This window comes from Prunus mume, linkage group LG1, assembly GCF_029339155.1.
Source record: "Prunus mume cultivar Tortuosa linkage group LG1, ASM2933915v1, whole genome shotgun sequence".
NCBI classification, from domain to species: Eukaryota; Viridiplantae; Streptophyta; class Magnoliopsida; order Rosales; family Rosaceae; genus Prunus; species Prunus mume.
The window spans coordinates 1,634,592-1,648,706 of NC_142698.1; the positions used below are offsets into that span (position 1 = coordinate 1,634,592).

At 37.8% G+C, this 14,115-nt stretch overlaps 1 protein-coding gene across 2 annotated transcripts; it reads left to right on the forward strand.

Annotated features, from left to right (window-relative positions):
• Nucleotides 1-8,777: 8,777 nt before the first annotated feature.
• LOC103329578 (BEL1-like homeodomain protein 1) lies at nt 8,778-12,866 on the forward strand. 2 transcript variants are annotated; one of them, XM_008232074.2, is made up of 5 exons: nt 8,778-9,009; nt 9,376-10,307; nt 11,133-11,506; nt 11,643-11,703; nt 11,777-12,866. In XM_008232074.2, exons 2-5 carry the CDS (start codon nt 9,552-9,554, stop codon nt 12,551-12,553), a joined length of 1,968 nt encoding a protein of 655 aa, XP_008230296.2. In that variant the 5' UTR covers nt 8,778-9,009; nt 9,376-9,551; the 3' UTR covers nt 12,554-12,866. The 2 variants fall into 2 exon arrangements, with proteins under 2 accessions (XP_008230296.2, XP_008230304.2); XM_008232082.3 differs by having other exon boundaries at nt 8,822-9,009; nt 9,399-10,307.
• The last annotated feature ends 1,249 nt before the right edge of the window (nt 12,867-14,115 follow it).

The following is a 14,115-nucleotide window of genomic DNA, read 5'->3' on the forward strand; positions in this document are numbered from 1 at the left end:
GGGCGATCAACAAAATTACTATTAAATACATATTTTCAACACCTTGGATGACATATTGGACGTGTTGGGGGGTTCTATGGTGTTTTCGAAGATAGATTTTTGAAGTGGTTACCATAAGATTTGCATCAAGCCAGGTGATAAGTGGAAAATTGCGTTCAAAAGCAAGGATGGCTTGTATGAATAGATGGTGATGCCTTTTGGCTTATCAAATGTGCCAAGCACTTTTATGTGCCTTATGAACCAGGTTCTTTGTCCTTTTATTGGTTCTTTCGTTATGGTGTATTTTGTTGATATTTTGATTTACAATCAAACCAAGGAAGAACATTTGGAGCATTTGAAACAGGTCCTTTGAGTTTTGGAGGAAAACCAATTTTTCATCAACTAAAAAAGTGAAATTTTTGCACCAATAAATTACTCTTTCTGGGTTATGTTGTTAGTGAGGATGACATTAAGCTGGATGTCGAGAAGGTGTGAGCTATTAATGACTGGCCTATACCGAGAACAGTAAGCAAGTTATAAAGCTTTCATGAGTTAGCTACTTTTTATCGAAGGCTTGTTCGTGATTTTACCACCATTATTGCATCCATCATTGAGTGTTTGAAGTAGGGAAAGTTTCAGTGGGGTGATGAGCAAGAGAAAAATTTCTCCCTTATTAAGCACAAGCTATGCATAGCCCTGGTCCTAGCCCTTCCTAACTTTGAGAAGATATTCGAGGTCGAATGTGATGCAAGTGGGGTGGGAGTAGCGCAGTTTTGTCTCAAGGGAAGAAACCAGTGGCCTTTTTCAGTGAAAAACTTAGTAAAGCTCGCTAAAAATGGAGTACTTACAAGCAGGAATTTTATACAGTGGTTTGTGTTTTGAAACAATGAGAGCACTACTTGGTGCAACGTGAATTTGTACTATGTATAGATCACCAGTCCTTGAAGTTTCTCAATAGTCAGAAATCCATGAGCAAGATGCATATAAGGTGGAGCACCTTCCTACAGAAATTCCCTTTTGTGATTAAACATAAATCAGGTACCCTTAATCCTATGGCGAATGCTTTAAGTTGAAGAGCAAATATGCTAGTTACTATGGCTCAAGAGGTTGTGGGATTTGAGTTCTTGAAGGAGCTGTATGAAGTTGATGAATACTTTAAGGAGATTTGGTTCAAGTGTGTTTACAACCAACTTGCTGCAAATTTTCACCTCATTGATGATTATTTATTTAAGGGCCACAAATTTTGTATTCCTGAGACATCCTTGAGGGAGAAGCTAATTCAAGATTTATATGGAGGCACCCTATGTGGACATTTGGGAAGAGACAACAATTGCTGGCATGGAGAAACGATATTATTGGCCACAATTGAAAAAGGACATGAGAAAAATAGTGCAAAAGTGCTACACTTGTCAAGTGTCTAAAGATCAATCTCAAAACACTGGTATTTACATGCCATTGCTTGTGCCTAATGATATCTGGTAGGACCTTTTCATGGACTTCGTGTTGGGACTCCCCCGTACACAAAGGGGAGTAAATTATGTTTTTGTTGTTGTTGACAGGTTTTCCAAGATGGCACGCTTCATTGCTGTAAGAAGACGATGATGCTACTAGCATAGCCAAATTATTTTTCAAGGAGGTTGTTCATTTGCATTGAGTACCCAAATCCATCACCTCTGATCATGACACTAAGTTCCTCAGTCACTTCTGAGTTACTTTATGGAAGATTTTGGAACCGCCTTTAATCGCACACCAAACTGATGGCCAAATAGAAGTTACTAACAGAACTTTGGGTAACATAATCTGTAGAATCTATGGAGATAAACCCAAATAGTGGGATAACGCACTACCTCAAGTGGAGTTTTCTTATAACAACGTTGTTCATAGTGCCATAGGAAAATCACCTTTTGCTTTGGTTTTCACTTCGGTTCCTAACCATGTGATTGATTTAGTGAAGCTACCTAAGAACCATGGTGTAAGTATCGCAATTGAGAATATGGCAGAAAATGTTTGGCCAATGAAGAATGAGGTGAAGGAGAGGTTAGAGAAAACCAATGCTAAATACAAAGTCGACACAGACAAACATAGGCGAGTCAAGGTGTTCAATGAAGGCGACTCCATCATGGTCTATATGAAGAAGGAGAGGTTTCCAGTGGGTACTTATCGCAAGTTACAGCCCCATAAATATGGTCCCTACAAGATTCTAAAGAAGATCAACGACAATGCTTATGTTGTGGACTTGCCCCTATCTATGGAGATATCAAGCACTTTTAATGTTGCTGACCTGTATGCATTTAATGAAGATGATATGCTCTATCCTGAAGAAAACTCAGGGTTGAGTTCTTCCGAAGCGGAAGAGACTGATGTAGAACATATGACCGAGTTGATTGAGGAACAGATGGACAAGAGCGCACATAATCGCAACAGGAAAGCCCAATATGTGCAAGTATGGGCCACGAGCTCAGAATAGGACCCATGGCCTATCGTTTCGAAGAGAACGGCGTGACAAGTGCAGTGCATTGCTTTGCTGTGATGTATGAGCTATTTTAACCAAATTCTATTGTTTACTTTGACTTTTTAGCGTTTAAATTTTTTACAATATTTAGGGAAACTTTTATTATTTTCCTTCTTGTTTTCTAATTAGCTTTCATAGCAAGTTTAGGGTTTCTCATTAACTTTCCAAGCAAGTCTAGGGTAGTATAAAAGGAATGCATTGGAGCATCCTGGATCATTCATCTTATTTTCAATCAATATATTTAAGGTTTACTCAATTTCTCTAGTGGATTCTAGTTTGTTGGTGGATTCCGACATTGTTACTTGTAGGGTTATCGTTCCATCTCCCTATCCCTTATATCTCGCTGCATCAATATACATATACAATCTTTAAGAATATGTCATTCATTAATTGGTAGTAAAAAATTGGTTGATGAACAATGCAAGTATAAAGAACAAAAACGCACGTGAGAAAACTAATATCAAAAGTATAAATAAAAACACTGAAGACTACTAAACATCTAAATTTTGTAGACTGTGCCCACTAGGTCTGGGCAATTGGACTAGAAACTTGGCCAACCCACCCGAACAAAACTGATTGGGTCGGGTTGATTTGGTTAAATATTTTTTTTTGACATTCAGCTTGTGGACCCGATCCGGGGCCCATATACTAAACCCACGGTTTACCCAACCCAACCCAATTATTTTAATTATATTTTAATATACACATGTAAGTCATTCGTTGGGGGGTTATTATATTTCCCATACACCCTCCACCACCGGATACTCCCTAACTAAACAAATACCCTGGCTTATGCAAGCTTTCTTCTTCGTCGCCACCATGTCTCTGTCACAGCTCTCGTCTCATTGCCAACTCTCCGTCGCCAGCTCTCTGTTTTTAAAACCCTTTGATTTTGATCTCATCTCTCATCTCTCATTGAATCTGACTCTCTCACCAATATTAGACTGGATCTCACTCACTAACACCAACTACAATTTGCTCGAAAAAGGAAATTTCTTTATTTACAGTCTTCTTTGCATATTTGTGTGCGTGTATTAGGAAGACTGTAAGGATCTTCACTTGTCATACTTGGATTTCTCTTATTTTGCTAAAATACTATAGGAGAAAGTAAGAAAAGTAAGTCTTAAAGACCAATACATTTTTTTGGAGAACTTTAGTTTTCCTTTCACAAAGCTTCATGGGCTAAATACATATTATCTTAATTAGTGTGTACCAAAGTTGATATTGATATCGAATGATTACTGTAAACGTGCTCCAAAGTGTGATATTATTATTTTTCATTCTTTCTCTACTATTCTCTCTGTTATTTTCTTTGTATTCAATGTCTGTAGGAAAAAGTGAAAATCTATGTATGTATTTATCTTGAGTTTATGAATCTTTTCATTGTGTAAATTTGTCTATAGAAGATAGCCAACTAATTGTGTAAATTTGTCTGCATTGGCTCCCTTCTAAGTGCAAACGAGCTTAATTGAATAAACTTCCATTTATCAAAGAGAGCCAGCTAGAGTTTGCATTGTGTAAATCTGTCTGCATTGGCTCCCTGCTAAGTGCAAATGAGCTTAATTGAATAAATGGAAAAAGTTTGATATTATTTTCCTCTTGCTTTCTTTACTACTCTTTCTCTATTATTTTCTTCATTTTCAATGTCTATAGGAAAAAGTGAAAATTTGTGTATGTATTTATCTTGTGTTTATGAATCTTTTCATTGTGTAAATCTGTCTATAGGCTTGAAAATACAAAGTATGGAAGGAAGTCCTCAAACTCCTACCATTAACATATCTCTCACCAACCCAAATGAAAGTCCTAGTCCTATACCTACCACTACTCCCACTGAGCCATTAGTTCAAGGGGGAACATCTACACTTCCCCCAATTCCTAAGAAGAGAGTACCCATTAGGAAAGCATCGAAGATTTGGAAGCATTTTACTAAGGACACGGTTGAATCGAGGAGTGATATAGGACCTAGAGTTTCTTACAATTATTGCCATCAATCTTATATATGTGATCCGGTAAGAAATGGAACATCTACATTATTGCAACATTTGAAAGTTCAATGCACGAGGAGTTCTCCAGTGAAAGAGGACAACAAACAAAAGGTTCTTTGATTTGATAAGGGAGGCTTAGTTTCACACACATATAGCAGAGAGAGAAGTAGACTTGCTTGTGTGAAGATGATAATAATTGATGAGCTTCCTTTCAGGCATGTGGAAGGGATTGGTTAACTTTTTTGTGAAAGAGCTACAACCTAGATTTGATCTACCTTCTCGTAGGACATTGCTAGAGATGTTTGGTCTCTCTTTCAAGAAGAAAAGGCAAAACTCAAGAGTGTCATATCTAAAAATTCACAAAGAGTCTCTCTTACCACGAACACTTGGACTTCACTACAAAATGTGAATTATATGGCTCTCGCAACCCATTTTATTAATGATGGTTGGAATTTGCACAAAAGGATCCTAAACTTTTGTCAAATTACAAATCATAAGGGTGATGCCATTGGGAGACTTGTAGAAAAGTGTTTGAGTGATTGAGGCAAAGAAAAATTATTCACTATCACACTTGACAATGCAATAGCTAATGATGGTGCTATTAGGCATATGAAGAGGCAATTGGGCCAATGGGGCACTCTTTTGTTGAATGGGGACTTTTTACATATGAGGTGTTGTGCTCGCATCACTAATTTGATTGTGTTTGATGGGTTGTGTGAGTTGAATGATTCAATCAAGAGTATTTGGAAAGCTTGTATGTATACAAGATCCTCACCATCTCAATTGGACAAGTTTAGGCAATGTTTGATGTTGCAAAGGCTTGATAACAAAGGTTTATTGCCCTTGGAGTGTACAACAAGGTGGAATTCAACCTATGAGATGCTAGAGACCACCTTAAAATTGCAAAAAGGTTTTGAGAGGTTGGAAGATGAGGACTCAAACTTTGCATCTTACTTTGAGGAAATCCTTAGACGTCGTGAGGATGAAAGGCCAAAAAAGAAAAAGAAAAAAAAAAAGGAAGGCTTGAAATGCAATGGAGTTTAAGAAAAAAATTGAGTCCCCCAAGTGTAGTGGATTGGGAATATGCAAAGGTTTTTGTGAAGTTCTTGAAAAGGTTTTATGAGGCTACCTTGAAGCTTAAAGCTTATAAGACGGTAACTTCCCATGTAGCCTTCCATGAGATGTGCTCTATTGTTGATCTCTTGAAGAAAATGATGACAAGTGAGGATCCTTTTATGAAAAAGGTGGCCACTTCAATGAAATCCACGTATGACAAGTATTGGGGTAATATTGGGGATGTGAACCAACTCCTAATAGTGGCTGTGGTTCTTGATCCCCGTTACAAAGTGGATTATGTCCACATTAGCTTTGGTGATTTGGAAGAGGATGCTTCCAAAGTTAATGTGATGATAAGTGGGGTGAAGGATCTTGTAATGAAGTTGTACGAGGCATACAGGAAAGAAGATCCAGTTGTTACCCAAGCTTATGTGGAGGCTAATTTCGAAGGTGCGGAGGAAACAAGTATTGTTGACAGTGATGAAAGGCTTGAAAAATTTATGAGATCAAGAAAAGAGAAACATGTGGTTCAAATTGAGAATGAAGTTGATAAATATTTGTTGAATCCTCCTGAGAATCCTAAAAATGCTGGGTTTAATTTGCTGGATTGGTGGAAAGAAAACCATCCAAGGTTTCCTGTGTCAAGTGTTCCATCAAAGGCTGCCTTTAGTGCTGTAAAAAAAGTTGTGGATCCTTTTCGGGCTTCTTTGACTCCAAAAACAGTGTAGACCCTTATTTGCTCCAATGATTGGCTAAGGGTTGCTAGCATTAACTTCCACAAAGAACCGACTGAAGATGAATTGGAATTTTATATTACTTTGGAGAAAATGGAGAAAGGTAAGAGTTGATTTCTTGCTTTTATTTGTTTTTTCATGTATTTGGTTTTGTTTTAACTTTGTTTATATTTATTTATGTTTTCAATGTTGTAGAAATGGAAACATTGCAAATGGTTGGAAAAGAAAACATATGTACCAATTATTAAGTCTCTACCTTAAATTGAAGACTTTGAGTCCTATAGCACCAGCAACAACAGTCAAGATGAAGAACCATCAATATGTTCCATTACATTTTTTGGTGATATTTTGTTTTTGTAATGTAATGGAACATATTAAACTGCAATTTGTCTGGTTTGTAATTTAAATTGGGGTTGACTTATCATGTTTTTGCCTTTAATTTGTAATTGCCATAGTGGATGTAAAGTAGATGAATGGCCATATTAATGGCATGAATATTGCATGAAGATATTGCTACTTTGTAATGAGATTGAACCTTTGATTTGATGATGGATATTTAGGAGGATGAATGGATGCCTAGCTTTTTGCTATGAATGAGATAGATGGAATGTGCTTAAATATGATTTTTAGCTGCCGAGGTTTGAGTTGAATATCATGTTTTGTGCAAAAAGAAATGGGCATAATTTGAAGTCAACATTGCCCATTTACCGCAAACCAAACCCAATCGAACCATAAAGTCCGGTTACACGAAGTGATCGGTTTTTCACTTACATGATTCGAGTTCGGATTGGAAAAAGAGCACACCGAAGGTTCAGGTTCTGTGTTCGAGTTGGGCCCAAAACCAAACCAACTCAACCCGAGTCCAAGCCTAGTGCCCACGAACTCTAGTGAATTAAAAAAAACCATCTAAATAGAAGTTTTGAAATAAATGTACACATGTTAAATCATCGAAGTTGAAGTCGATATATTGATAACTTTAAAATCTTAAATAGGAAGTTTTTCAGTGTATATGGCACATCTCAAAAATCCAGACACCTACTTTGAGGGTTTCGAAAATATAACACCTATGTCCCAAGTGTTATACTCCCAAAATGTATTAAGCTCTTTTTACTTAGTTAAAATGGATTGGATCAGAGTTTTCATGGCAGCAAAAAAAAAAATACTTTATACATAATTTTTATTCGAAAAGTAACAAGAGGTAATGGAATAGTACCAATAAAACGTTATTTCACAAACCAGAAAGTAATCTTCACTCTGCGATATTCAAAAGGTTGTGATTTACACTAGAAGCCGCACCAACCCGTAATATTTTGAGTTTGTCCTTGTGTTTGACATTTATGTTTTTATTTATTTATTAATGTTTTTATTCTTGTTCATATGTTTTTTGTTTTTGTTTTTCTGGTTGTCATATATGTTACCTTAATACATTTAGCCTTTTTGTTTTATGTGCACATTTTCCATGAAGGTTACTCAACATATATATATATATATTTTTTTTTCATATCGATACAAGATACGTAACCAAATAAATACATAGAATTTGGGTATAACTTTTTGTTTTTTTATTGGATATAAGTGATATTAGGAGTGGGAGAATTTGAACACGAACTTGAGTGCATAAGTTTATGATATTTAACCACTTGAACTACGATCCGTTTACAATTTGGATAGAACTTTAGAAATTATACGTCGAGAAAAACATAGAATTTGAATAAAACTTTAAATTTCATATGAAGTTTCCGCAAAAAATATACAGCCATCTGCCTCACTATCACAACTACTAACTAGACCACTAATTTGTAAATTAAGACCTCTTTTAACTGGGCTACAATCAATTTACAAGTTCCTTTCCTTTGTCCTTAAACCTATTGGTTAAAAGCATTTACATTGGTGTTCAAACTTTTCAGATGCATTATCTTCAACTCTCGCATCTCCAGCCACAAAAATTACAAAAGGAAAATAATATAAAATTAAAAAGTAAGTGAGAGACAAAGAGATATTTTTAAAGTTGGCAAAAGCTAAGGGACTTCCCAACCCAAGCATGCACCTCACTCTTTCTATCGTACTCAATTATTTAGCCATTTGGGGTAGAAGCAGACGTTTCCTCGTCTTGCAGCTGTTTCCATATCCTGCCCCACTTTCCTTTCATTTTTTTAATTTCACATCTCTCTATCTTTCACTATTTATCATCCATTTTTTATAATAAAAAAATTTCCATAGTTTCACATCAAACGTGCCTGCATCAATGACTTGGTGCTGGAATTTTCTTGTTTTTATCCATGAAACAAAAGAAACTAACCAAATACACTGCATGAAAGATAAATACGAGAGTGTAATGAAATTTTTTTTCAACTTGTTTATTTTAATTCCATAAAAAGAATATGAACCTAAATATATAGTCGTATGCATTATTTCTGCACTCTATTTGGGTGAGAATAATGATTAAATTATATAGAAAAAGGAAAAAGAAAATGAGGGGTATCTTATGTGGTGAAGCTTTATGAAAGCCCCATCTGTCTTTATTTATTTATTATCATTTTCAGCAAGAGAGAGAATTGCAGGAGATGGAGGTTTGAGTCTGACAAGAGCTAGCAACTCGAAACGAAAGCCTAAAGAGATTTTGTTATGTGAATAGCTCCGATGACGATAGGAGACTGTTAGATCCACTGACATGTACTGCTCAGATGAAAATCCATCAGTCCATCCACTCGTGTGTGTTTCAACTTTCAACCATAATTGGATGGTACAGAACTCGAACTCCCTGTTCTCTGCAAAAGGCCCTTGATGGGTTCCATATATATAATTTCCATTTTTTCAAAATTTTCAGTCTTTTTTATAATATTACTTTAAATTTGTTATGATCTTTGATGCGCTTTGTGTCACTAGCTACTACTTTCATCATCATCTAGCTATGCAATCCTTGAAAGTCATCTCTCTCTCTCTCTCTCTCTCTCTCTCTCTAAATTTTACATATAGTTCGTGGTGAACTTCACCCCTCCTTTTCTTCAGAAGTTTTCTGGGTCTCAATAAAACGACTCTCACTATTTTAGGCAGATATAATTTGAGGTTTCTGATTCATGGGTTTTCTTGGCTTGTTTGAGATCTGCAGATTCTTGTTGCTTTTTTCTCCAGGATCTTGCTTGTTCAACAATTGCGAAGGACCACTGATTAACCGATTAATATTGCTACCGGCTGGATCTTGCATATTAATTAGGTCTTGATGATCAAAATCAATTAGTAAGATTATATATGTCCGTACAAAGGAGAGCTTGAAGTACTTACTCCATGGCAACGTTCTTTCACCATGGAAGCTCTGAAATCCAAGCCCCAACTGATCATGCTCTCCAGACACTTTATCTAATGAACCCCAATTACGTGCCATCCTTCTCTGACAGTGCCCAGCAAAACCCAACACCTCCTAGCATGCTTCTTTTCAATCACACTCCGCCTCCAACAACCCACCACCTAGTCGGCATCCCGCTTCACTCTGCCGCCGTTGGATCAAACAATTCACACGATCACAGCCCTCCATCCTTGCATCACCAAACTGATCCATCTCGGCTTCACTACAACTTGTGGGGCCCAATGGGTGGCCAAACCCCCATCGGAGCCTCCGCGGTGTCCCCCACAAGTGCAACTACTCAACAGGGTTTGTCTCTCAGCCTCTCAACTCATCAGCAGCCAGGTTATAATAGTAACTACAGGCCATCATCATTTCCTGCCGAGCGTGACGTCCCGGACAAGGGGACTTCTCTGTCGTCGGTGTCGGCTATATCACATGGATTTTCAGGTGTGCTTTTGGGGTCCAAGTACTTGAAGGCTGCACAAGAGCTTCTGGATGAGGTTGTTCATGTTGGAAAGGGAAGCAACGCCGCCGAATTGGACGGTGGGATTAAAGATAAGATGAAAGTGAGTCGAGAAACAACGGCTGGGATTGGAGCTAGTTCGAGTGGTGGTGCTAAGCAAGGAGCTGAGCTTAACACAGCACAAAGGCAGGAGCTCCAGATGAAGAAAGCAAAACTTGTCAGCATGCTTGATGAGGTACTATTAAATTCTATGTTCATTCTTTTATTAAAATTTTTGCTGTTTTTGTGTTTTCATTGGTCATATTGATTCTGTAAAGTTTCATTTGTTATGCACGATTGTTTTTGATGTCTTATGCAATTTATCCAAATATGTAATTCAACCACACTTCTAGTGAATGATTGAATAATAAAAAAACACACCTGGCACTTGGGCAAGAGTTGGGCAGAATTGCCATAAGTCAGGCCTGTAATTATTAACTCTAGTTCCGCTGGTGGGTCCAATACGAAAATGTAACCACCTTTGTCAAGGGAATCTAATTTACTAATTTGTGTTTAGCTTATGATTATTACACGACGTTTAAAAAAAAAAAAGGTTTAAGATGTTAATTAAGTCGATTCGAGAAAGATGAAGAAATTATTGTGTGTGACGATAATATGACGTGAATGAGAATTGAAAAGTAGCTACTTGGTGGACTATAATACTCTTGAGTTTGATTGGGGAGGAAAAAGAAAAAGAGAAAAGGAAAACGAAAGTTGGGGCTTAATTGCAGTGGGTGGGGATCTGGGACCATTGTGTCTGTTTCATGTAGTTACCAAACTTTCCTGCTGACCCCTTCATTAATTAATGTATACATACATACATATATATATATATATATTTTTTCTATAAAACAAACATACGTAATAAAAAACTAGTACGACAGAAATGAACTAAAGTGGGTCATTTTCTTTGTTACCTTTTCGTGCATTTGGTTTGTTTGCAGTGAGTCCATTGGCCAAAACTGTCATGCAGCTCTGTAAATATGCTAATTTATTTATTTATTTGTCTTTTGTTATGAAGGTGGAGCAAAGATACAGACAGTACCACCAACAAATGCAGTTTGTGATCACTTCATTCGAACAAGCCGCGGGTTTTGGTTCAGCAAAATCATACACTCATCTTGCCCTGCAGACAATCTCCAAGCAATTCCGGTGCCTCAAAGACGCAATATCAGCTCAAATCAAAGCCGGCAGCAAGAACTTGGGTGAGGAAGAATGCTTGGGTGCCAAGATTGAGGGTTCAAGACTCAAGTACATAGACAATCATGTAAGGCAACAGCGGGCATTGCAACAGTTGGGAATGGTCCAGCATAATCCCTGGAGACCCCAGCGAGGATTGCCTGAACGAGCTGTTTCCGTTCTTCGAGCCTGGCTCTTCGAGCACTTCCTTCACCCGTAAGTACTTTTTCGAATTAATTCGACGCTTCGGTCGTGCTAAAAACCCTAAAAAATTCCCAGTTCGGTCTAGTATTAAATTCTAGTACAGTTTATAGGACGTATCAAACTAACAAATTTCTACTTGGATTTGTAGCTATCCCAAGGACTCAGACAAAGTAATGCTGGCAAAACAGACCGGGCTTACTCGGAGTCAGGTAGGTATTTACTAGGTTGTCATTAAAGTTTTGCAACGTTTAAGGCCATAGACTGATTAAAGTTACAAAGCAGGTCTCTAACTGGTTCATTAATGCCCGAGTTCGTCTTTGGAAGCCAATGGTTGAAGAGATGTACGTGGAGGAGACAAAGGAACAAGAGAAAAATGGTTCCGGGAACAATGCAAATTACAAGGAGTCAGGTTCAACAACTCCACGAGAGAGTGCTTCCACTAGAATTGATGATCAAATGTTCCGGTCGACGCATGAAAACTTTAGCAACCAGCATCCTTCTCCAAACGAGAAGTCGAATAATTCTTCATTGTCAGCGTCTCCCATGGCAGGGTCTCTTCAATCACAATCAGGATTTAACCTTGTGGGAATGTCCAACATGCAAGGAAGTCCCAAGAAACGAAAGAGTTCTGAAATAGAAAATTCTCCAAGTAGCATTCTTTCCGTGGACGCCGACATGAAGGCGAATGAAACAAATAGAGAAATCACTGCAGATCATGCCAATGGTTTTGGCACATACCCCATTCCAGAGATAGGAAGGTTTGATATGAATCCGGAGCATTTGGCACAAAGATTTCATGGAAATGGTGTATCCCTCACTCTAGGCCTTCCTCACCGTGAAAACAGCTCTCTCTCAGGAACACAACAAAGCTTTCTCTCTAACCATGGCCAAATTAATATTCATGATCAGCTGGGAAGGAGATTTAACACAGGAGGAGAAGCTGATTTTTGTGCAATCAACCATCCACAACCTTCACATTCCGGCATCGATTATGAGGACATGGACATGCGAAGCAGAAAAAGGTTCGCTGCTCAATTGTTGCCAGATTTTGTGGCCTGAGGGGAATATTGTGCACACATTTTGTTGCCAATGTTTCTCCAATATCACATTGCCACTGTATAGAAGGAAATTATAAGAAACTAGTATAGAATATAACTGATCGTGAAAAACGACCTAGCTAGATAGAAGTTATTACTTTGCTTGGATATGTTAAAGTAGGTTTGGGGATTGTAAAAGTTGATACCGTTAGATTCTAGGCAAGCTGAGACTTAAAAGATTCCGTACATATGCAAATTTAAATTTTTGTTTGTGCATTAATTGTAAGTTTTCAATTACTGGAGAAGGTGGTATAATATATGAAGCAGTACAATAATATGGTCTCTCTAGCATTTTAAATTTCCTGTTTATGTAGTCTTATTTTTTTATTTTTTATTTTAAGTACAAGCGATAGTCTAAATTAAAGAAGAGGATTTCTCACACAAACAACTAAGATGCCATGGGAGTTCGAACTTGAAAGGCAAAAGTTAATCCGGAACCTAGTTGATCAGACAAAAGAGAAAAGACCATTATGAAACAGAACATACAAACGCTTAGGCCAAAATGGGTTAGTAATATAATCCACCTTTTAGGTTGCATTAAGTGGAACGCTTTGTTGTTGTTTTGTTATTTCTTGATCTTTTCTTCAAGTCATATAATACACAATTTTAATATAAAAAAACGTGATCACTTTGTATTATTTATTCAGGATGAAGACAAACAAAATTAATCATACCTCGTTATCATCGAAGCCCTGATCGTCCACCATGCCTTGAAGAAATTGAGTTCTTCCTTTCCCTAATATGCTTTTGGCTTAAACAATCTGCACCCTTCATACGTAGTGTGTCCTGTTTTCATTTCCTTTGAAGGCATCAACATGGAAAAGCTTCCCCGTGACGTTGCCCTCGACATATTTTCCAGGCTGCCAATCACTTCCCTAATGCAAATCAAGTGTGTGTGTCGATCTTGGCGTGCCTTAGGCAAAGACCCTCGGCTCCTTATAATGTACCAGGCCATAGCAAATAAGAGAAACCCATGTCTCATTCTTCACTGCGATTCTCCGATCCAGAACAATTTACATTTCGTTGAAAGCAGCCAAATTAGACATCATGGGCACTACACGAACAATGCGAGAAGGATCAATGCACAAATCCGATATGTTGCACCCGAGTTCCATGTTGTTGGTTCGTGTAACGGCCTTTTGTGCATCTCCAACGCACTTTACATTCGGCTGCCAAACAAAACCCAATACCCCAAACAACAAGAAGTAGCCTTTGAATTTGGTTTCCACCCCACCACAATGGAGTACAAAATTGTTTGGATATCACACTTAAACAACTACTACCAAGGTCACCAGCTGCCTCTACAGTCCCGTGTCCAAGTTTTAACTCTTGGCTCAAACGCTTGGAGAATTTCGGTCTCTCCTCGTTGCAAGCTTGAGCAAGGATCATCCGAGGCATTAGTCAACGGTAATCTTCACTGGGTGACAACGCGCCACAAACATCAGCCTGGTCCTTGTTCGCGTATTGTTTGTTTCGATTTAGCTGAGGAAAAGTTTAGGGAGATCGAGAGTCCGGGATGTGGAA

Bases quoted from the DNA above. Each gene is read 5' to 3' on its own strand.
- LOC103329578 (XM_008232074.2), top strand. From the start codon at position 9,552: ATGGCAACGTTCTTTCACCATGGAAGCTCTGAAATCCAAGCCCCAACT. The intron at 11,507-11,642 runs GTAAGTACTTTT...TTGGATTTGTAG, and splicing joins TTCGAGCACTTCCTTCACCC to CTATCCCAAGGACTCAGACA. The intron at 11,704-11,776 runs GTAGGTATTTAC...GTTACAAAGCAG, and splicing joins CCGGGCTTACTCGGAGTCAG to GTCTCTAACTGGTTCATTAA.